The 22,923-nt window shown below is 44.9% G+C and overlaps 1 protein-coding gene and 1 pseudogene across 1 annotated transcript; one reads left to right on the forward strand and one right to left on the reverse strand.

Moving 5' to 3' along the window:
• Nucleotides 1–5,046: 5,046 nt before the first annotated feature.
• On the forward strand, nt 5,047–5,164 carry LOC126476034 (5S ribosomal RNA; annotated as a pseudogene).
• Nucleotides 5,165–15,081: 9,917 nt separating this feature from the next.
• LOC126473627 (cuticle protein 18.7-like) lies at nt 15,082–17,940 on the reverse strand. The gene is made up of 2 exons (XM_050100802.1): nt 17,898–17,940; nt 15,082–15,659 (listed from the first exon to the last, which is right to left on the reverse strand). Exons 1-2 carry the CDS (start codon nt 17,907–17,909, stop codon nt 15,207–15,209), a joined length of 465 nt encoding a protein of 154 aa, XP_049956759.1. The 5' UTR covers nt 17,910–17,940; the 3' UTR covers nt 15,082–15,206.
• Nucleotides 17,941–22,923: the final 4,983 nt, after the last annotated feature.

Genomic DNA, 22,923 nt, shown 5'->3' on the forward strand with positions numbered 1-22,923 from the left:
CATTACATGCAGTGATACTCAACACAGGTGCTAATGTAACATATATAAAAATAAACCACCGCAGAATTGGAAGATAGCTGCTGGGCCCGACCAGGTTTCCCTTAGATTGTACATGCTGATGAATTGGTTCCTCTTCTAATAAGTCTGTATTAGTTCACCGGGACAATGAAGCGTACCTGGATGGAAAAATGTGTAAATCATACCATTTTGAGAGAGGGATTGCAGGAATATTTTCAAAGGTAATGCATTGTCGATTTTTGGTTCTTGATAGCGAAGCACAAGTTTATTCAGTTCCTTCGAAACAGATCCGTCACCTTGTGTACTTCATAAAATCTTGCTTGCAGAATTTAGTAGAAAGGATGCTGATGGGCTGAAGATTCCTTACCAAACATATCCCTGCACGTCGTTGTTGATAGGGGGACGAACGTAACGCCCGGTGCACCAAAAGGAACTGTGACAGGAATATTACCGTGCACGGCAGATGTAAACAGTTGACGAACATAGGTTTATGTTCGCCGTGGCTTATCACGGAGCGCATAATTATATACGAAGAGCTTATAACACTTCCGTCCGCTACTGCTATACCATAACCTCGAAGCTGGAGACAGTTTGTAAAATAGAACTATACTGTTAGAGTAATTATGGTATAAAGCAACAGAGCAGTGTTACCCTCTGAGAGGAATTTTGTTATGTTGACCGTGTTGTACCTAACGAAGGCTTATCGGAAATAAAAGTCAGAATTATGTAAATATTCGAACAGTAACACACAATATTTTTGCCTTTCTACACTGTTTAAAGAATAAAGAAAACGGTCGCCAGTGTAATTAGGCAAGATAATGATTAACATTCTTGTTTAAGAAAATAGGTATGAGTAACTTCAACGGACAAACACAACCTATATTTTGCCACACGCGAGTGCAATGAACTCTGACACCTGCATGTGTTCATGGTTGAGACTGGAAGCTGACAGAGCAGGACAGACTATTTGCATAAATATAACAAATAACAGAACACACTATTATCTTCAGGGCTTATTCAAACCGAATAAGTTTTATAGCATTACTATTAATATTCACTGCAGAATCATAAACTGGACACAGGTTAAGTATTATTTTTCAAACACTTTCCTAGTTGACATAAAATTATAAATGTAGTTCACTGCAAAATTATGAGCTGATCACAGGTTAAGCCTCTCTCCAATTGAATACTTTTCTATTTAGAATGAAAGTTAAATGGAATTCACTAACAGGTTACTTCTCACTGTCTTTTGAATAAAGAAATAATTCTTTTCATAGTAATCTTCCCGTTACTTGTTACCCAGCATTAACACAATAGACAAACTGTGGATCCTGTTATACTATTAATATGCACTTTCATTATCCAAAAGAAACAAGTACTTAGCAAGCATGAGTATATAACTTTTCACTATTGCAGTTTTCCACTTTTAGTACAGTGACACACAATGTTGACAAATTTGCAAGAAACTGACTCACCTTTTAAAATTTACTACAAGCAGCACTATGATCATCAACTAAGCAAAACCTTATAAGCCTCAGTTTCAAGAATTTTTAATCTTTAAAAAAAAACAAAAAAACAGCGAATTGTCTTTATTACCACAGTCTTCTACTTTCAAGTAAATGATTAAGTAGGTGACTTTGAACTCCACAAAACTTTAAATTAGACTGTTTCCATCACTGGTAGGTTTTGACAAAACTACATTTACTACTTCCCACAATTTCACTAAATCCACAGTAAATCTGAATACTCCCTTCTTACCAAAGATCAAACAAGATTATGTAATTAACTATTTGGCTTTGAGGCTTCCATTTTTTCCACAAACGAGGACACTCGGTGATCATAGTTCAAATGGAGAGGAACCTGAGAGTTGTTGTGATAGGGAAAAATTCAAGGTAGGTACATGAATTCAGTTATAAGTTACCTTATATTTGTGCACACTAAAACATCCAATGTGCTGACCCTTCACTGTACATTACTATAGTGCTCCATTACGGTGATTGCGCAATGTAGTGGCGATTGCATGTTAGTTGGAATTGCAGGTAGAATTGCTGGACTCCGTCATTTCTTGGTGGCGATGGTAGACATCAATTCCAGAATAGTTCCAGGTCTTTATCCATCCATTCGAGGCATTGGAAAGCTGCAAGAAAAACCTCTCTCGGAACCAGCACAGTATACAAGGAACAAGAACCTAATCATATATTTCTACACGCACGACATAAACGTCCTTCCTAAAACTCTTCGAGCTCACGGTCATCAGTACCCAAACAGTCTCTAAATTTTGTTAGCATCCAACGATGTTGTAACGTATAAGCGACTGTACGAGTTCGTCAACTGTGCAACATGAAGATGTAGCTCCCTGTGCTGTTAATCTAATACTCCTGGTACACAGAATGCCAGGAGAACACCGAAGATCAATTAACTGACTATATTCACACCTGCTACCTACCGAATATGGAACGCTCAGCTCTTCTGTACCTTCAATGCGTATTAGTCTGGATACCTGTGTAACTGTATCTGTGGCTGTCATACCTCTTGTTCTTGTAAACTGATATCTTATTCTGTCTAGATGGAACTCACAGACCTGTACAAATATTCAATTCTCTATCCGCAGCTTTTGAAACAATTGTAACAGACCGTACGAAGAAATTTTGTTGTTAATTTAGACATACAGTCACTAACGCGGACTGAATTGGGAATACCTCAATGTTGTACCAACGGCGATTTATCATTTCTTACTGTGTTAACACTATGATTTTTATAGTACACTAGCAGTGCGTATCGCGTGTTCCACTTTCGTCTTGTTTAGTCGTTTTTGTATACTATTACTGTGATTGTAAATCTTATTTTGTGATGAATCAGTCCTTTGTTAATTCTGTTATATCGTGCCAGGGGACGACTTAAACAATGTCTACCCCAGGAATTCTCAAAACCATTTGCAGGATCACGTTTCCTGTGACTGGGTGACTGAAAGGGCAAGTTTCCAAAGCCAATAAAATAAAATAAAATAAAGAAGCCAACCTGAACATTGTTGCTAACTTATCTTCCCATGAAGCAGAACCGCAAACACACCGCGTTGTAGGCATCAGCAGATTGCCATCACCTACACGGAGACAGTGTGTAACATTTATAGAGCTGTTGGGAGCTGGACATCGGGAATGTCCCGAAGACTCACTAGACAGTTCTTTGTCTACCTCATTCATGCAATGGAAAACTTAACTGTACCACAACGGCTGGCCGTGGTGGCCGTGCGATTTTATGCGCTGCAGTCCGGAACCACGGGACTGCTACGGTCGCAGGTTCGAATCCTGCCTCGGTCATGGATGTGTGTAATGTCCTTAGGTTAGTTAGTTTTCAGTATTTCGAAGTTCTAGGGGACTGATGAGCTAAGATGTTAAGTCCCATAGTGCTCAGAGCCATTTGAATAATTTTTTTTGTACCACAACTTTTCCTTATATGGTAAGCAGTGCGGAACGCGTGATTTAGGTAAGGTTAATGTCTAGTACCTACAAGTGCTTCTCAATTTTACAATATTCGGTGGGAAATGAGAATACTTTAAAATAAAAAAAGGATGGCAAGTAAATTTAACGTAACGAAAAATTGATATCACAAAGGAAATAACGTAAAATATGCAGAACAGTATGTATATAGAAAAGATCATGACCAAGATAGGAATAATAGATTAATGTAAAGTTGTGTAAGAGAAGATGGAATGTCACCCAGCCAATGGGAGGCAAGCAGGACTGTTAAGATTGCACAGCACAGTGATAGAATGTTGTGTGCCCTTGGAGAAGGTGGCCATGGAGTTCATTCACATCATGAAGCGTGCGTAAAAAGTATTGTGTGTGATTAAAATAGTGTGTTTGCAAAGACAACACTCAGAAGTATAAGTATCAAATCAGCGGTAGCGAATTTAAGTCGGCGTGTGCGAGAAGAGTATTCTCAGTGTTCTGTAATTTATCACTACAGAAAGATGTTGGTAAACATACATGAGTCGTGCGTAACTCATGTAGTATGGGTGAGTCACAATAAATGCTTTGTGAAGTAAGAGGTCCGATCAATATCTTTTTCTCAGGGTCGACGTATTTAACCCAACACAGTAAGCTTCCTGTATTCCAAATTTGACAGACAAAATCACAAGACTACTCGTTTGACGTCTGACCTTGTTAGTACAGTGTATCGTTCGAGACAACTCACTGTCCTCCCCTCACTTCCACTCTATTACAGGATCACAACATTCGACATAAAGATACGTTTTTTCTGGTACTTCTTCACAATGGGCAGAAGGAGCCTGTCCACCACAGCACTTTTCTAACTGAGAGCGCGACCGCTCTGGCCCGTGTCATCACGCTACCTGCCCTCCCTTAACAAACGGTGCACCGAACAAAACGCTGCAGCACATGTCGGCAGGGAGCAGGTTGGACAGGCGTGTCCAGTTTGCAAGATGTCACCAGACATCACTAGGCGTAGCAGAAGTGAGTGATACAATTCAACATACTTCCATTCTAAAATGAATCTCCTCAGTTTACAAGATAAGCACTAATTCAACAAACAAAAACTGTGACGCGGACATTCTATTTACCTTGCTCAAGTATCCTCTTTGCTTGGTATATCGTAGTAGTCGAGTCTTTGGTTGCGACAACAGTTTATGCTAGAGGGGAGCGGACGCTTGGTAGCGCTTGCTGGGTGAGCGACCAGGAGAGAAAAACAAGCCTATGACGCTCGTTGAATGGCGAGAGCTCTGGTGCGCGACAACTGAATGCTGGGCACTTGCTATGAACTTGAGTGGCGAACGGATGGAGCACGCCTGCACTGCCGTCGTGTTTTGAAGCGCGTCACGGCGAGAGGATTGGCTGACCTGGGGCATAGCGGACGGAAACTTTTACTGCAAGCCTTGAGAGGAGCAATGGCTGTTTTTACATGGTGTGATGGTGGATCCTCAGTTGGATCGTGAACGTCCTGTCTCTACTACTCGATTTGTCGGCTTTTTCTGAAGACTTCATTTATTTAATGGTGAGCTCTGATAAATTTAGCAACGGCCTTGCCGCAGTGGATACACCGGTTCCCGTCAGATCACCGAAGTTAAGCGCTGTCGGGCGTGGCCGGCACTTGGATGGGTGACCATCCGGGCCGCCATGCACTGTTGTCATTCTTCGGGGTGCACTCAGCCTCGTGATATCAATTGAGGAGCTACTCGACCGAATAGTAGCGGGTCCGATCAAAGAAAACCATCGTAACGGCCGGGAGAACGGTGTGCTGACCACACGCCCCTCCTATCCCCATTCTTAACTAAGGATGACACGGCGGTGGGATGATCCTGATGGACCACTTGTGGCCTGAAGATGGAGTGCTTTTTCCTGATAAATTTCCTTGCGAAACTATTATTGTTATGGGGAAACCTACCAGCCTTATCGCACTCTCGTTGTTTCGCACCGTGAAGTCTCCGAGATGTGATAAAATTAGTCCAGGTACTTGTGAAGTAATTAAAGTGTGCTGAATGCGGTCAAGTTTGATAACTGAGATTTTCACGTTGTATAGTAATTACCTAATTGTGTAAGACACTGGTCGGAGTTATTGATACATTTAAATACTTTTTCTGAGTCGGTTCCTTAATCAGCACGAAGGTTGTTAAGTGCAGGTAGTTAAATTCTGTTCCTTTCTGGAAATCCGAAGAGGCTCCTTTCAACCAGTGTGTGTTCGTTTGTTCTGAGCCTGTGCTCAAATTTCATCCGTGTGTTCCATGTAACTCAATAATTGTGCTTGTAAATCCTTGAGCTTCTACTGATGGCTGAGGAGTGCTATGTATGTCACGGCTTAGTAGTCCCTTGACTCCACTACGCGTAATTATTCAGTCACCTGTTGCCAGTAGATACGCCCGCTGGTTCTGGGCGTAATGCCTGGGTGTGTTATTACTGTAATTATTGAGACAACGTGCGGCCTTGTAAGTGCGTGAAGTTTAGTTCATTAAGTGACTTAGGAAGTACCTCATTTAATAGAATGCTGTGTCATCTTTTAACTGGTTTTCAACTTTCTGTCTTGCACTTTTACTTTGGTCACTAGTAAATTTTGTCACTGTGATGACTCTTTGCCTTGTAACTGCAATAATTTTCTGAAGTTTAAAGTGAACGGAGCGTTTCAAGATGAAATGAGAAGTTAGGACTGATTTTTCGTCTTTAGTGCTTGCTTGCTTAAGTCCGTTGTGGACGTGATCAATTAAAGGAACAAGTAAGATTCTATTCATCCTCTGGGAAATTTTATATGTAATAAATGTGTTTTACAGTATTATGCGTTTATTAGCTAACCCAGACCCTCACCACTCAACTAAGTGGCTCGTGGCTATCGTGCCGTTACACAAAAAACGAAAATGTAAACTGCAAATCATGTAACACAATGAAAGTATTTCTACACACATTACCAGTACACATAAAACAAAACACACGAACATTTTGAATACACAAAGAAATATTACTGCACACAATATGACCGTTAAGAAATTGATACTGACAATAGTCAGTCATACTACAAGCAAGTTTCTACAGTCTCTCAAGGTGAGATAGTGCGCTACGACATTTTTGGTGTGAACAGCAGTTTGGCGATGGGCTTTCGTCGTGTACACCACGCAAACGACAGGGAACGCAATTATTCTATAGGTTTCGTAATCTGCCCTTTGGCAGTTTTCGTCATTACACCAACATGCTCAACAGGACCGAGAAACAGATGCTCGATGGGACTCTGTCTCCACACCAACGGAGGAAATTTGTCCTCCCTGATCAGCAGATGTTCGCCGGTCTGCGGTTTCCATTCTCCTTTCAACGTCCATTCACTGCACTGCTGCAGTAGCTCAGTGTACCATCTCTTCCAAAAGAACTGGTTGTACAAGTTGCCACCTGCATAGCCGGTTGGGGAGAATCTTAAGAATGGAGGGTTCAGAATAGGTCCAAAGTGTGTCTCCAGTGAGTAAATGTTCAGGAGTGACAGCAGATGGAGAATCTATGTCGTCAGAGAGGGCAGATAACAGCCTTGAATATAAGCATGCTTTAATCTGAGTTACCACTGTAGCTAACTGTTCGAATGTCAGTACTGTACTGGCAATGACACATTTGAACTGCATCTTCACAGATTTGATCCCTGCTTCCCACGGGGTAGCCGCTGAGGTAATAAAATCCACCTCTCTTTCAAATGTAGCATTATTAGAGAAAATCGTTCAAATTCATTGTGTACACCAACGAAAGTAGTAGATTGTTACCGTACATGTGGAAAAGTTTTCGTCTTCTCGTAATCAATCGCTTTTGTACAGCCAAAATTGAGCTGGTTCCTAATTCACTAACTCTATGCGGATAGCCTTGGTTGCCGTTCAAATGAATAAATCAATAGCCATCTTGGTAGTAATACTACTCCAGCTTCCACCATGCTTTACACGAAAATCAAGTCCACAGAGCTGCAAAGGACGAGACTGGGTCAGTCCAGACTCCAAATGTGTGTGAAATCTTATGGGACTTAACTGCTAAGGTCATCAGTCCTTAAGCTTGCACACTACTTAACCTAAATTATCCTAAGGACAAACACACACACCCATGCCCGAGAGAGGACTCGAACCTCCGCCGGGACCAGCGGCACAGTCCATGACTGTAGCGCCTAGACCGCTCGACTAATCCCGCGCGGCTCCAGACTCCAGGTCGATGGTTCCCAACATCGTGGTACTTCCCCGCTAAGGGGTAAAAAGGGGGAAAAACATACTGGCGCAACTACACTTCGGTCGCGAAGCTAAATAATCTTTAAAGGCCATTACCGTTATCACCATTTCGTAAGACTGTAGTTTCTATTACAAAAGTTACCAGCAGTTGCAATTTATTTTAAAATACTAGCGTTAATATGGGACACAGTTTGCCGGAGGTTACACGTTGTCAAACGAATTTATTAACAACATTTCCCTGGCATAGTCCAACAGCTAAAAACACACTTTGCTTTTCGAACTGTACATCACACATACAGAAATTTCTCATTAAACTACGTTTTGAGAGTTATTGGCAGTTCCCAGAATAGACCAGAAATTGCTTCATCATGCAAATCGCGGCAATAAAAGAAGTAATTGACAGCACAAAAGTAAATGCACTTAGGCGTCAAAGTGATAGCAGTATGCAGATATACAGATGGCGTTAGTATCGCGTACACAAGGTATAAAAGGGCAGTGCATTACCGGAGCTGTCATCTATTCTCAGGTGTTTCATTTGAAAAGGTTTCCGATGTGATTGTGACCGCAACACAGGAATTAACAAACTTTGAACATGGAACGGTAGTTTGTGCTGGATGCATAAGCCATTCGATTTCAGAAATCGTCGGGGAATTCAGTATTCTCGGATCCACAGTGTCAAGCGTGCGACGAGAATATCAAATTTAAGGCATTAGTTCTCAGGACAGACAACACGACACGGTATACACGCGGGTGTACCCCAGGGAAGCATCCTAGGGCCCCTACTGTTTAACCTCTACATAAACGATCTCCCAACCACACACAACACAATGATGGCAATCTACGCAGATGACACAGCCATCCTTGCGCAAGATTGGAAACCATCAAACATTACGTTACGCCTACAGACTTCACTCAGAGTGGCCGAGCCTTGGTTGGAGAAATGGCGTGTTAGAGTAAACGTCGACAAGTGCGAAGCCGTTCTGTTCACTAGAAGACCGAAACAACTGCGCAAACACCGCTACTACAGATAAATAACTCTACATGCACGCCCAATACGTTTCCGCGAGAAAGTCAAATACCTCGGTGTCTGGCTGGACCGGAAATTACTCTGGGGGGACCACATATAACACATGACCAACCGAGCTAGCGCGAGGCTCAAACAGCTCTATCCTATGCTCAACAGGCGTAGTACACTGAACAGAAGGGTGTCGAGGTCCATGTACATGACACTTATCCGACCCCTAATGACGTACGCAGCTCCTGTCTGGGGATACGCTGCGCCTACGCGCCTGCGCCGTCTGCAGCTCATACAAAACAAAGTACTCAAAATCATAAGCAATGCTCCACGATACACACGCATCGCGGACCTTCACCGGGAATACTGACTTGAGACTCTCACGGAGGTAATCCACAAACTCACCACAAGACTATACAGAAACTCCAGACATTCGCAGAACCCGTTTATTCTTAATCTGGGGAACTACGACCACAACCATAGACGGAAACATAAAAGACAAAAAGATATACTTGTAAGGACATAACATCTATGGCCAAGCATACGCAAACATAACGGCACAGGCGAGCCCCTGTTAATCAGACGCCATTACTGGATATCCAGCTGAAATACACTGTCGAATAACTGGCACCACACAGGGAAGCCGTACCGTACACTGCATGCAAACAAGCTCCACACATCCCCCACACAGTGAGATGGTCTATGGCCGATCTCCCACTACTGTATAACGATCTTGATTGTTCCAGGAATGTAGCAGCCGCAGCAACTGGGACACATCGCCATCGCTTGTCACGGTAATGATGAATGATACCTATACTAACAAATCCAACCTTGCATGAGCTATCGCAGCTAGTAAGCCACTACTGCTCTTACTACCCATTCCACTGTCGCAGAGGTTTTTTTCCCACGGAACGAGCCATGGCACTTTTTTCCCTCTGCTCTTCAAATCGCTACCCTCACTCGCGTTTCGTCCACTATCTATCACCTGATGGACCGTGTTAATGCGTAGCCTTACCCAGGCGCACGGACAACATCACAGCCCAGCATCCTGTAATCCACTTACTAGACAACTAACATGTTAACGGAGGTGACAGTAGAACTTTTGGTTTGGTCACCACGTTGGTGCGGGCGTGGAGGGGCCCCATCTCTATTTAAATTTAGGACAGACAACGCAGTGACGGATGGCCTTCACGTAACTACCGAGAATAGAGGCATTTGTGTGGAGTTGTCAGTGTTAAAATACAAGTAACAGCCCGTGAAATTTCCCCACAAATTAATGTGCAACGTACGACCAAAGTTTCCATCAGGACAGTGCGGCTAAATAAGGTGTTAGCTTATTCCAAAGAACAAGCTGCTTTCACTCGGTTAATACTCGGTAGAAATCAAACCTGCATTTGGATCGGACTTCCTTAACTCTTGTCCAAAAAGGTGTACAGTACACTGCTACATCCACTTTCAATAAGCTACAACTCGAATTCAAAAATCTTAGCAGTAATCCACGCGCTTTCAGATAGAAACTGAAAAGTTTCTTCAAGGTTCACTCCTTCTGTCGAGGTGCTCCTTGAAAAAGTAAGATGATTCTTATTGTATTTCTGATAGCGTTTACTTAAACATTTGGACTGAGTTTTTCGGGTTCATGAACATTTATTTTTATCTGTTATTACTTTCATGTTGTAATTTCGTGTACTGACACGTTCCATGACCTTGGGGATTTGCTTCTCAAGTCCTACGCAACTTTAGGCGTAAATAAATAAGTAAAATATGGCAGCAGACGACCGACCTGAGTGCCTTTGCTAATAGTACGACATTGCCTGCCGGCCTCTCCTCTCCTCGGCTCGTGACCTTAAGTATTGGACCCTAGATGACTGGAAAACCGTGACTGATCAGATGATCCCCTATCTCAGTTGGTAAGAGCTGATGGTCGGCTTGTAGAGAGGCGCAGACCCCACGAAGCCATGGACTTAAGTTGTCGGCAAGGCACTTCACAAGCTGGTGGTGGCTCGATAACGGAGTGGGCTGTGTTTACATGGAATGGACTGGTTCCTATAGTCCAACTGAACCAACCATTTCCTGTTCGGCTGCTTGGAGAACGTTTGCTGCCAGTCATGGACTTCAGGTTCCTAAACAACGGTGGAATTTTTATGGATGACAGTGCGCCGAGTCGTCGGGGCACAGGTGTTCGCGACTGGTTTGGAGAAGTCTCTGTACAGTTCGGGCGAATGATTTGGCAATCCACGTCACCTGACATGAATCCCATCGAACACTTATGGAACCTAATCGAGAGATCAGTTCAGGCACAACATCGTGCGCCGTCAATACTTCTCCAATAATGGACTGCTATAGATGCAGCATCTCTTAATATTTCTGCAGAGGACTTCAGACTTGTTGGGTCCATACCAGGTCGAGTTGCTGTACTAAGGCAAAAAAAGTCCGACACCGTATTATGAGGTAACCCATGACTTTTGTCACCTTACCGTACACCATAGCATCATCAGCAAACAACCACAGGTTACGGCCCTAACTGTCCGCCCAATGATTTATGTATGTAGAGAAAATAATAGCGGTACTTTCAACTTCCCTGGGGCGCTCCTGACAATAGCCTTGTTTCCGATGAAAACTCACCTTCGAGGACAACGTGCTGGGTTCCATAACTTATGAAGTCTTCGAGCCACTCACATACCTATGAATTTATTCCACATGTCCGTATCTTCGTTAGCAGCCTGCAATAGAGCACCGTGTCAAATGTTTTCCGGAAATCTAGAAATGTGGAATCTGCCTGAGGCTGTTCGTTCATAGTTCACAGTACATAATGTGAGAAAAGGGCAAACCGAGCATCGCGCGAGTGATGCTTTCTGAAACCATGCTGATTCGTGAACATAAGCTTATCGGTCTCAGGAAAATTTATTATATTCTAACTGAGAATATGTTCAGGGATTCTGTAGTTAACCGATGTTACGGATATTGGTCTGCAATTTTGCAGGTGCGTTGTTCTACCCTTATTTAGCCGCTACCGTGAAACTGTCGAGTGGGGCAAGCTGGACTTCAGACCCAACTGTACTGAGGCATACAAGTCTTCTTTCTCCGTGTGGGAGCTCGAATCAGCACTGTCTGAGCCTCGTGATGCTGCACTCGGTCACGACCAAATACGGTACTGCATGCTTCGCCAGTTGGCAGCGGCGTCAAAGGAAATCCTCCTCAAACGTTTCAATCTTATATGGCAGATAGGCAACTACCCGAAGTCGTGGAGGGAATCGGTTCTGATACCTCTACTGAAGCCAGGAAAGGACCGTATGTCTGCCAGTCGTTACAGGAGAATCACCTTAACGAGCTGCGTAGGAAAGACGCTGGAGCGAACGGTTAACCGTTGTCTGGTGTGGTTGTTAGAAACCGGACAACTCCTTAGCCACTCTCAGTGTGGCTTCCAGAGATTTCGGTCCACTGTCAACAACCCACCCCGCTAGAGGAGGCTATTCATCAGCCTTTCCTACTCAACCATCATTGCATCGGTGCATTCTTTGATAACTGTAAGGTATTTGATACTGAATGGAGACTGCATTCTCACACAATTGCATGGGACTTTCGTGGTCACCTCCCTATCTTCATGGGGTCTTTCCTGTCTCACCGGATTTTTAGAACCCGAGTTAGTCGATTCGAATATGAGAATGGTATCCCTTAGGACAGTGTTTTCAGTGGTACCCTCTTTGCAACAGCTATCAACAGTATCAGGTGTACGGTAGGGAGCCCTGTATAGTGCTCCTTATTTGGCTGCTTTCTGTTCCTCCTCCAGAGTTGCCACAGCTTACAGAGCGGCGGTTACAGGAGTGCTCTGCAAAGACGCGTTTTCAGTTTTCTGTGGATAAGCGTTTGTGTGTTCATTTAAATCGTTCTCGTCGTATTTTTAATTTACCTGCCTTGTAAGTGGTGTACACCATCCTACATTTAGAGACAGTGTGGTTTTCTGGGCCTCATTTTTGTCTCCAGATTGTCGTGGTTGCCTGCGAGACCTGAAAGTCAGAATCCTGAAGGTCCTCAATACCTTAAAGTGTCCTAGCCACAGGCCTTGGGGAGCAAACAGGGCGCGTCTCCCCCAGCTTTATAGGGCTTTAGTGCGTTCACGGCTGAACTACCAGCGCACGGTATGTGGGTCAGCGAGACGCTCTTACTTGCGAATCATTGACGCTGTCCGCCATGAGGGGATTCGGCTGGCCACTGGTTCTTATCGGTCCAGTCTCACACCCAGCCTCTGTGCTGACGCATGGGAACCGCCACTTAGCACCTGGCGCCAGCTCCTCATGGTGCAACAGTCGTGTAAGTTCCTAGCACTTCCGATTTCACTTTTTTCCAACCGTCCACGAGCCACAATGCCGTTTAGGATCGGCGTGCAGCGTGTGCTGGAGTCACTCGGTTTGGAGCCAGTGCGACTCCAGATCCAGGGTTTTAACAGTGTGCAGGCCAGGTTATTGGGGAGGCCCAGAGTGATTTTAGATTTGGTGCGGTACAGGAAAGATAGCACTCCTGCCTCCGTTTTTAATATTCTCTGACATATCATCTGAGCACCACGACTATATCGCTGTTTTTACAGATGGGTCGAAACAGGGGATTCTGTTGGTTTCTCTGTTGATTTTCCGGATTGTGTCCTCAAGGTTAAACTGCTTCAGATCTTTACTGTCTTTGATGCAAAATTGTATGCAACCTTGCGGGCACTGGAGCAGATGAAACTTTCCTCAAGTGTTAAATTCTTGTCTGTTCCGATTCTCTGAGTACCATTCAGTCTGAAACATTTGTACCCAGAAGTAGTTCAGACTATCCAGGATGGTCTCCTCCACCTACAACAGTCAGGGAAGGAGGTATCTTTCTACATCGTACCAGGGCACCAGTGAATTGTGGGTAAGGAAAGAGCGGATGTAGCAGCCAAGGAAGCGTGCCTCTGGTCTTTCAGTGCGCCATGCCCCTGCGTGCTATGACCTCACTGTTGAGCTCCAGAGTCTTGCGTCAGTGGGAGGATGAGAGGTTGGAAGTAACGAACAATAAACTCTGTGTCGTAAAGCGCGGCATACCTCCTTCAAGCCACGTCGACGGGACGAGGTCCTCCTCACTCGCCTTCGCATAGCTCACAGCCCTATGACGCATTTGCTTCTTGCTCCGGCAAGAGGACCCTCCAACGTGTGGCGCTCGTGGCGTACGGATCACCGTGCGCCACATTTTATGAGACTGCATTTTATTTTCCGACCAGCGGGTAGCGGGTGATTTGCTGACGGAACTACTGTCTATTTTCGATAATTATCAAATGAATGTGGTTCGAGTTTTTAAGTTTTGTTAACTGTCCAAAGTTCTTACCAAGATTTTATGGAGTTCGTGTTAATATGTTCATGAGGTAACTGGCTCGCCCATTTTTATTTGAGTGGTCAGCCAGTGAAATTTTCCTGTGCCTTAAGTTTAGCTCCTTTGTCGTTTTACTTGTGTCTTAAATGGTTCAAATGGCTGTGAGCACTATGGGACTTAACATATGAAGTCACGAGTTCCCTAGAACTTAGAACTACTTAAAAGTAACTAACCTAACGATATCACATACATCCCCACCTGAGGCACTATTCGAACCTGCGACCGTAGCGGTCGAGCAGTTCCAGACTGAAGCGCCTAGAACCGCTGGGCCACAACGGCCGGCGCTTGTGTTTTAGCCTTCTGTAAAGCATCGTTTCTTCTTTCCCGTTGTCTTAACGTGTATGGTCAAATTTTACTACGTCCGTCACATTCGTTACTTTGAATAGGAGTAAGGGAGCTGATAACCTCGCCGTTGAGCGCCAGTAAGCACCAAACAAAAAATGTTCGAATGTATGTGAAATCTTATGGGACTTAACTGCTAAGGTCATCAGTCCCTAAGTTTACACACTACGTAACCTAAATTATCCAAGGACACACACAGCCATGCCCGAGGGAGGTTCCAACCTTCGCCGGGACCAGCCGCACAGTCCATTGCAGCGCCTCAGACCGCTCGGCAAGCACCAAACAAACACACAGACACACACACACACACACACACACACACACACACACACACACACACTCACACACACACATACACATACGCACACGCACGCACAAACACACACTTCTACTCTTCTCTTATGCAGGAGTCACTTGTACTTTTTTCCAGCCACTTTGGACTGTTCGCTGGGCGAAATAGTCGTGATGAATGCCAATGCCATAGCGCACTCTTTTTGAAATCGAACAGGGATTCCATCCCGACATGGTGAATTATTTCCTTTCATAACTTTCAGTTCTTTCTGTATGCCGTGTACGATTGTTATTATGGCGTCCATATGGGAATCTGTTTCATGGTCAAATGAAATAGATAAGCAATTTTGCATGTTTATTTATAAAACATATGTACATTAATGTCTGTAGCCTCTGTGTTGGAGTGTAGAATAATGGTCAGTGACATACGTAGTGTCACTCTGCTGACAGGTCGTTGTAGAGTGCAGTTCAGCCCAGCAGGGCAGCCTTGGCCTGCAAGTGGGCAGCAGCAGCCAGGGCTCCAGGGGCGCCAGCCACCGCTGGTCCGATAGCGGCGATCGAGGGGGCGAGGCCGCCGATCAGCGCGGGGGCACCGACCGCGTAGGCGGGGGCGGCGGCAATGGCGGCGGGGGCGGCGATGGCGGCTGGGGCGGCGAGGATGGCGGCCGAGTTGACGATGGCGTCGCGGGCCCGTGTCTGGGCGACTGTGGCCAGGTGGGCGCCACGCGCGGCAGCCACTTCAGGGGTGTCCAGGGGCACACCGCCAGGTCCGATGATGATGTTGGCCGGGGGCTGCGGGATCGCCGGCACGGCGATGGGGGCGGCTGCGATGGCCGGGGCTGCCAGACCAGCACCCAGCAGTCCAGCGCCCAGGTAGCCGGGCTTTGCCACTGCCACGGCCAACACCACGCTCAGGACGATCTGGAGGAAAAAAGACATATATCTGAAACGAACGAATCGTTACTAATTTATATTCACAGTAGTCATGAATCCAGTTGTTTCATTTTAATCTCTGGTGTTTCAATGCCACTGACTCCACTCGTACATTTATTTGCCTACTAATAATAACACTCGATAGATGTTGCTGACTGAAGTGCCTCATTCAATAATGGCCTCGTGTGCTTTATGCACTTAATTCACATCTACACGACAATACATGTGCGAGAAGCATGTAGATATATATTTTTGATGCAGACATTAGCAGCCTCGAAACTAGTTAGAAATGAAGTACACTACTGGTTATTAAAATTGCTACACCAAGAAGAAATGCAGATGATAAACGGGTATTCATTGGACAAATATATTATACTACAACTGACATGTCATTACATTTTCACGCACTTTGGGTGCATGGATCCTGACAAACCAGTACCTAGAACAACCACCTCTCGCCGTAATAACGGCCTTGGTACGCCTGGGCATTGAGTCAAACACAGCTTGGATGGCGTGTACAGGTACAGCTGCCCATGCAGCTGCAACACGATACTACAGTTCATCAAGAATAGTGACTGGCGTATTGTGACGAGCCAGTTGCCGGCCACCATTGACCAGACGTTTTCAATTGGTGAGAGATCTGGAGAATGTGCTGGCCAGGGCAGCAGTCGAACATTTTCTGTATCCAGAAAGGCCCGTACAGGACCTGCAACATGCGGTCGTGCATTATCCTGCTGAAAAGTAGGGTTTCGCAGGGATCGAATGAAGGGTAGAGCCACGGGTCGTAACACATCTGAAATGTAACGTCCACTGTTCAAAGCGCCGTCAATGCGAACAAGAGGTGACAGAGACGTGTAACCAATGGCACCCTACACCATCACGCCGGGTGATACGCCAGTATGGCGATGACGAATACACGCTTCCAATGTGCGTTCACCGCGATGTCGACAAACACGGATGCGACCATCATGATGCTGTAAACAGAACCTGGATTCATCCGAAAAAATGACGTTTTGCCATTCGTGCACCCAGGTTCGTCGTTGAGTACACCGTCGCAGGCGGTCCTGTCTGTGACGCAGCATCAAGGGTAACCGCAGCCATAATCTCCGAGCTGATAGTCCATGCTGCTGCAAACATCGTCGAACTGTTCGCGCAGATGGTTGTCGTCTTGCAAACGTCCCCATCTACAGACTCAGGGATCGAGACGTGGCTGCACGATCCGTTACAGCCATTCGGATAAGATGCCTGTCATCTCGACCGCTAGTGATACGAGGCCGTTGGGATCCAGCACTGCGTTCCGTATTACCCTCGTGAACCCACCGACTCCATATTCTGCTAACAGTCATTGGATCTCGACCAACGCGAGCAGCAATATCGCGATGTGATAAGCCGCAATCGCGATAGGCTAAAATCCGACCTTTATCAAAGTCGGAAACGTGATGGTACGCATTTCTCCTCCTTACACGAGGCATCACAACAACGTTTCACCAAGCAACGCCGGTCAACTGCTGTTTGTATATGAGAAATCGGTTGGAAACTTTCCTCATGACAGCACGTTGTAGGTGTTGGCACCGGCGCCAGCCTTGTGTGAATGCTCTGAAAAGCTAATCATTTGCATATCACAGCATCTTCTTCCTGTCGTTTAAATTTCGCGTCCGTAGCACGTCATCATCGTGGTGTAGCAGCTTTAATTATGATGCTGGTGTTAATGTCAGATTTCCGGAAAAATCACCAGATGTCTTGCGGTATCAGAAGGGGGCAATTATTCTGTCTTACGCTTTTCGTAGCATTAATCCTTTACATTCTCCTATTAGCTTAAATCTTGGAAAATCTAAATGCAAATCAGTTCGAGCTGCATTTGACCAAGGACCTTATTTATTTGTAGTTCGGATACACATCGTCCTTTGTTTCCAGGTACTAACTTTCCGTGTACTTAGCAGCATTACATTAATCCACGAATGCCTCGGATCAGATAGGTGTGGTCAGTATTAGAAGTCGTATTCTATGTCCTACTGTGGACAGAGTGTGAACTACCGACATTGCAACTCCATCGTATTTTGTGATGCTTAATGAAGTCATATTTATTGTCAGGATACAGCAGCACATCTCGCCGGAGCGAAACTGCAGATATGAGCACCATGTAGGTGATAACGATATGGGTGACGACATCCAAGAGGCGGCGCATCCGGAACTTCTGTGAACATCAGGGTAGACAGTTGCACTCACCAGGGTCTTCATCGCAGGCTTTGTGGTTTGTCGTCTGTTGCAGCTGCTGAACTGTGACTACGGGCAGCGCACCCGCGCTATTTATACCCTAGTCCAGCGACCCACTGGCGTGAAAGTGCTTGCGAATGTCCTTCCAGCCTCGTCTTCCTTGGGCGTTAACTATGCACTGCGGCTGACGCAATACACCCTACATGCGACGAAGGTACCCAGGTCGTTGCTGCTCGTATGATAAGCTATGAATGAATTTATTTATAGCTAGTAGAAGATACTTTCCATAGCTTTTCGCCATATTTCTATAGGAGAAATACAGTTAGAAGAATTCTGAGCTAACGCTTCAGTAGTACCCTGATTTGAGTGATTTTTCTCTGCATTGGCGAAATTCAGGAATACAAGATACCAGAGATAAATAATTTCAGAGTTCAACGAAATGGACAGTGTCCTGAACATAGTTTATAAAATGAACATCAGCAAAGGTAAAGTAAGGATAATAGAAAATAATCTTATTAAATCAGGTGCTTCTATTAAAATTCGATTACAAAATGAGGCACGAGGCAGATGAGTTTTGCTATTTGGCAGCCAAATACCGGCGATGGTCGAAGGAGAGACAACTACACTGCAGACCGTCATTAGCAAGGAACGCGTTTGGAAAACAGATAAATTTGTAAACTTCGAATACAAATTTAAATATTGGTCTTTTCTGAAAGTTTTTGTAAGAGTGAAGCCTTGTGCAAAAGTAAACGATAAGAAGCACAGCAAGAAGAGAATAGAAGCATTTCTAATGTGGGAAATGAAATATATGGCACAGCTTAACTAAACGAAGGAATCTTTTAATACGACACAGGCTGAGTCTTCAAGGAATAGTCAGTCTGGTAGTGGAAGAAAGTGGGGAGGGGGAGGGGGAGGGGTGGCAAATTTTGGAGGGAGACTAAAGCTTGAGCACACTAAGCAACTTCAAATGGATGTATACTGCAGAATTTATGCGGAGATGAAGAAGTCTGTACAGAATAGATTAGCCTGGAGAGCTGCATCGAACCAGTCATCAGACTGAAGACTACAACATTTAAAAATTCTCTCTTTAGGGTATTAAATCAACAGCACAGTTTCTTTCATTAAGTTTTGGGGCAACATATGCAGACTATCTAGTACTCTCCAATGCATTATGAGTTTGCCTTTCACGAACAATTATGAAGTACCTCAGGAATTGGGCCGAATGACATCAAATGTCTCAGACCGTATGTCAAATCTAGAAGCTATAATTTTTTTTTTTTTTTATTTTTACGTTACAAGCAACTCCCATGACGTGTAAACCACCACCTCGTGCATAGCTATGAATGAAAACTTAAGAGCACTGTAAAGAGTTTCGAAGCCATTTTGCATGATCAGATCTCTTCCTTATGCTCATCTCCCCCTTGTCAGTCCCCTCCCGGAGATCCAAACGTGGTACTAATCCGGAATATTTTCCCGCTGGAGAGATCATTACTACATTTTTCAATTACAGGCCACATGTCCTGTGGATGAACAGTATACGACGGTTGTGTAGAGGTTTCCATTGTGTTTTGCGTCTTCATTGCTGAATCTCCCGCCTTTCGTGGCAGTTTCCCACATAAGGGTCAAGAGAGACCTCTCCTACACCCACTTTGCAAGGTCGTTGGCCGAGTGGTGGTGACTTCTAATGCCGAAAATCCACGGCCGCCATTGCTGATTGATTTTTATTCAAAACTTATGCGGTGGTTGAGTTCAGACTTCAGAAACATAACGTTTTGATTACGAATCAAAGATGCTACTCATAGAAAAAGGGTGCTTCGAAATTCTCCCCAAGTATAAAATGCTGAAACAATGTAAGGGAACGCAGCCGTGCGATTTCTTAGACAACTGCTGACATTTCGTCAGGTGAACACCCCATCATTTTCAAGGGACAAATGCGACGAGAGAACTGTGTGCAAGAAAACATACTTCCCCCATATGTGTGGCTACGCCGACCAAGAACTACAGTAGAGACATATTGAGAAGGACGAGGTACACACACACACACAAACACACACACACACACACACACACACACACACACACACACACGCCCTCACGCGCGCGCGCGCGCGCGCGCACAAACACACACACACACACACACACACTGTGAAAAGCTAGCGCCCCCACGTAAACAAAGATGGCCAATGTTTATAGTTCTTGATCGGCGTACCCATGCATACCGAGGTGTTAAATGTAGTTTCCCAGCTCTCTCTTGTATCTGTGCTTCTAAAGTGACGGGTTCTTCAACTATCGAAATATCGGCATGTGTCGAAGACATCACGCAGCAGCGTTTCCGCAGTTTGTTTGAATAATGTTTAGTGTTTACCCTTAGTTAGCTGAAAAGTGGGACTTAGGGAAAGCAGGGAAGGTGTTGACGGGGCCTAATCAGTTACTGTTGGGTGCAAAGAAAACACACTTTATTTGTAAAAGCAAAACTCTCAACAATCATTTTTAAAAGATTTTACTACTCTGGCTGCTGACAGAGTAGAAGGATTGCAAGTTATCGTCGGCTGAAGGCCACAAGCAATGTTACACACAATCAACGGCTGAATGCCTGATTAAGAAGGTCAAAAATTATTCGTCGGGTCAAGGTCAGAAGCAATTTCAAAAATACACAACGACTGAAGGCCTGTATTACCAATAAGGTGGACAATTACACTTTAAAAATACCAAAAACCCCTTAACAATCTTAATAACCGTACCACGTTATAGTCACGGCCGAAGGCCTTATCAAGACATAACTGAAACTATTTGTCGGCTGAAAGCCACAAGCAATGTTACAAACAATTAACGGCTGAAGGCCAGCAGCAATTTCAGAGAACACAACGGCTGAAGGTTTGAATTACAGGTGAGGAAGGCAGTTACACATTAACAAATACTAAGATATTTTCTTCTTAACAGTCAAAACGGTAACAAGCTATGGTAATGACTGACGGCCTTATTAAGAAAAAATTGTAAATTATTGATCGTCTGAAGACCACAAACAATGTTACACACAATCAACTGCTGAAGGGCTGCTTAAGGTGCTTGAAAATTATTCGTGGGCTGAAAGCCACAAGAAATATCAGAATAGACAAGAGCTGAAGGCCTGATTTACAAATAAGGTGGACAATTACATTTTTCAAAATACTAAAACCCTTTCTATTAATCTTAATAACTTGTCACAAGCTATAGTGATGGCAGAAGGCCTCACTAAAACAAGATTGAAAATTATTTGTCAGCTGAAGGTCACGAGCAGTATTACAAACAATTAACGGCTGAAGGCCGGAATCACAGATGGGAAGGTTCAAATGGTTCAAATGGCTCTGAGCACTATGGGACTCAACTTCTGAGGTCATCAGTCCCCTAGAACTTAGAACTAGTTAAACCTAACTAACCTAAAGACATCACACACATCCATGCCCGAGGCAGGATTCGAACCTGCGAGTTGGGAAGGCAATAACATGTTAAACATTAGGGTAAATTTTAAACAATTATGACAACCTGTCAAAATAAGACGGAGTGATCCGCAGACAGTGCTGCCTGGATCAACCTGAGGAAGGTGATTACAGCTGTGTAAGCAGTGAGACAGGCAGCCAAAAGTTGTACTCACGTAACAGGATGGCAACTCAAACATTTAAGCGCCGACAGACCGACTAACCAATCCACCTAACGTCCGATCACCGGTACAACGACGGAATATTTTTAGGCAAGGGCAAAGAGACGGACAGCACCACGTCTTCAGGAACACACCCAAGACCGAAGGAAACACTAGAACCAAGGTAGACCTCCCAAAACATATGCACAGTACAATTCAAGAGGCTGTCGAACTACAAACTGTGTCGGACAGCATCAACACGACGAGGAAAGGTACACTGACGGGAAAGTACGCTAACCTCCAGGGAAGGTAACTGGGGCGTTAGCGGCCACAAGGCAGAAAATACCGATGGTTGCACTTCACTAATAAGGATAATACCAAATCCAAACTAACATCAAGGAGTAGAAGGTGGCTAATAACTTCCGCCAACCTGACCTATTCCACCAGTTGCTGTTGGTCTCGCCGACTCTGGGAGCAGCAACATGCCAACAACAGCGTGATCTCAAACAGTGGAGGTTTCAGTACTGGACACGGTTGACTCAACTTCAAACGTCCTGGGTTCGGTCGTCGGCTACAGCCCCTCAGTCCGACACTGCCTGCACGCCACCAGCGCTCCCAGCCTGCCCTCACGCTGCGGACCTCCTCGCTGCTACGTCCGAAGCCCCAACTCATGTCTGTTCGCAACCCCTTTTAGATCCAGAACGCAGACAGCATTAAAATAGCTGCTCAATCAAAGCACAAGATACACACGGATCCGGGAAAACAATTCCAGCAACAACTCTTACTACTAAATCAGTCACTGTGAAACAACACGGACGAATTATAAGTCGGCACAAACACAAAGAAGCCAGAAGCGGTGAGAAGACCAAATACACGTCGTCCTTTGCGACGACCAACCGAAGGACCAACCAACGATCGTCCCAGCTCAAGTCAGGCACGGGGAAGATCCCAGTATAAATCGTCGACTGACAACTTATTGCCATGACGTCACTTCGACGGGCGAACACACACAAACACTACTAGAATATCACGCTCCATTTAACTAAAACTCGCTGAATCCGGTCCTTGATGTGATCGTGCACTCTCGCGACCACATCCTTCCGTCGGACAGTGCATGTGTGTCGCCAGCGATCGGGCGAGTACTGGCTGTCCAGACCTCACTGCTGCTCCATCCCAACTCTACTTGATCAACACACGACGACACGGAAATACTAGAGGCCGCTCCAAAGATGGTACAACAGTACGTGCTACCGATAAGCGCTGCTGCTGCCACTCACTGACAGACAAGGCTAGCAAACGTAGTGGCGCCAGTGAACACACTAAGAAAACGAGACGCTACTATCGCTATTAAAAGTTGCCAAGCAATGAACGGCATCAACGCGAGCCGCACACGGCTCACAAGTTGAAGGTGTCGTTTAGATA

This window comes from Schistocerca serialis, chromosome 4, assembly GCF_023864345.2.
Source record: "Schistocerca serialis cubense isolate TAMUIC-IGC-003099 chromosome 4, iqSchSeri2.2, whole genome shotgun sequence".
NCBI lineage: Eukaryota > Metazoa > Arthropoda > Insecta > Orthoptera > Acrididae > Schistocerca > Schistocerca serialis.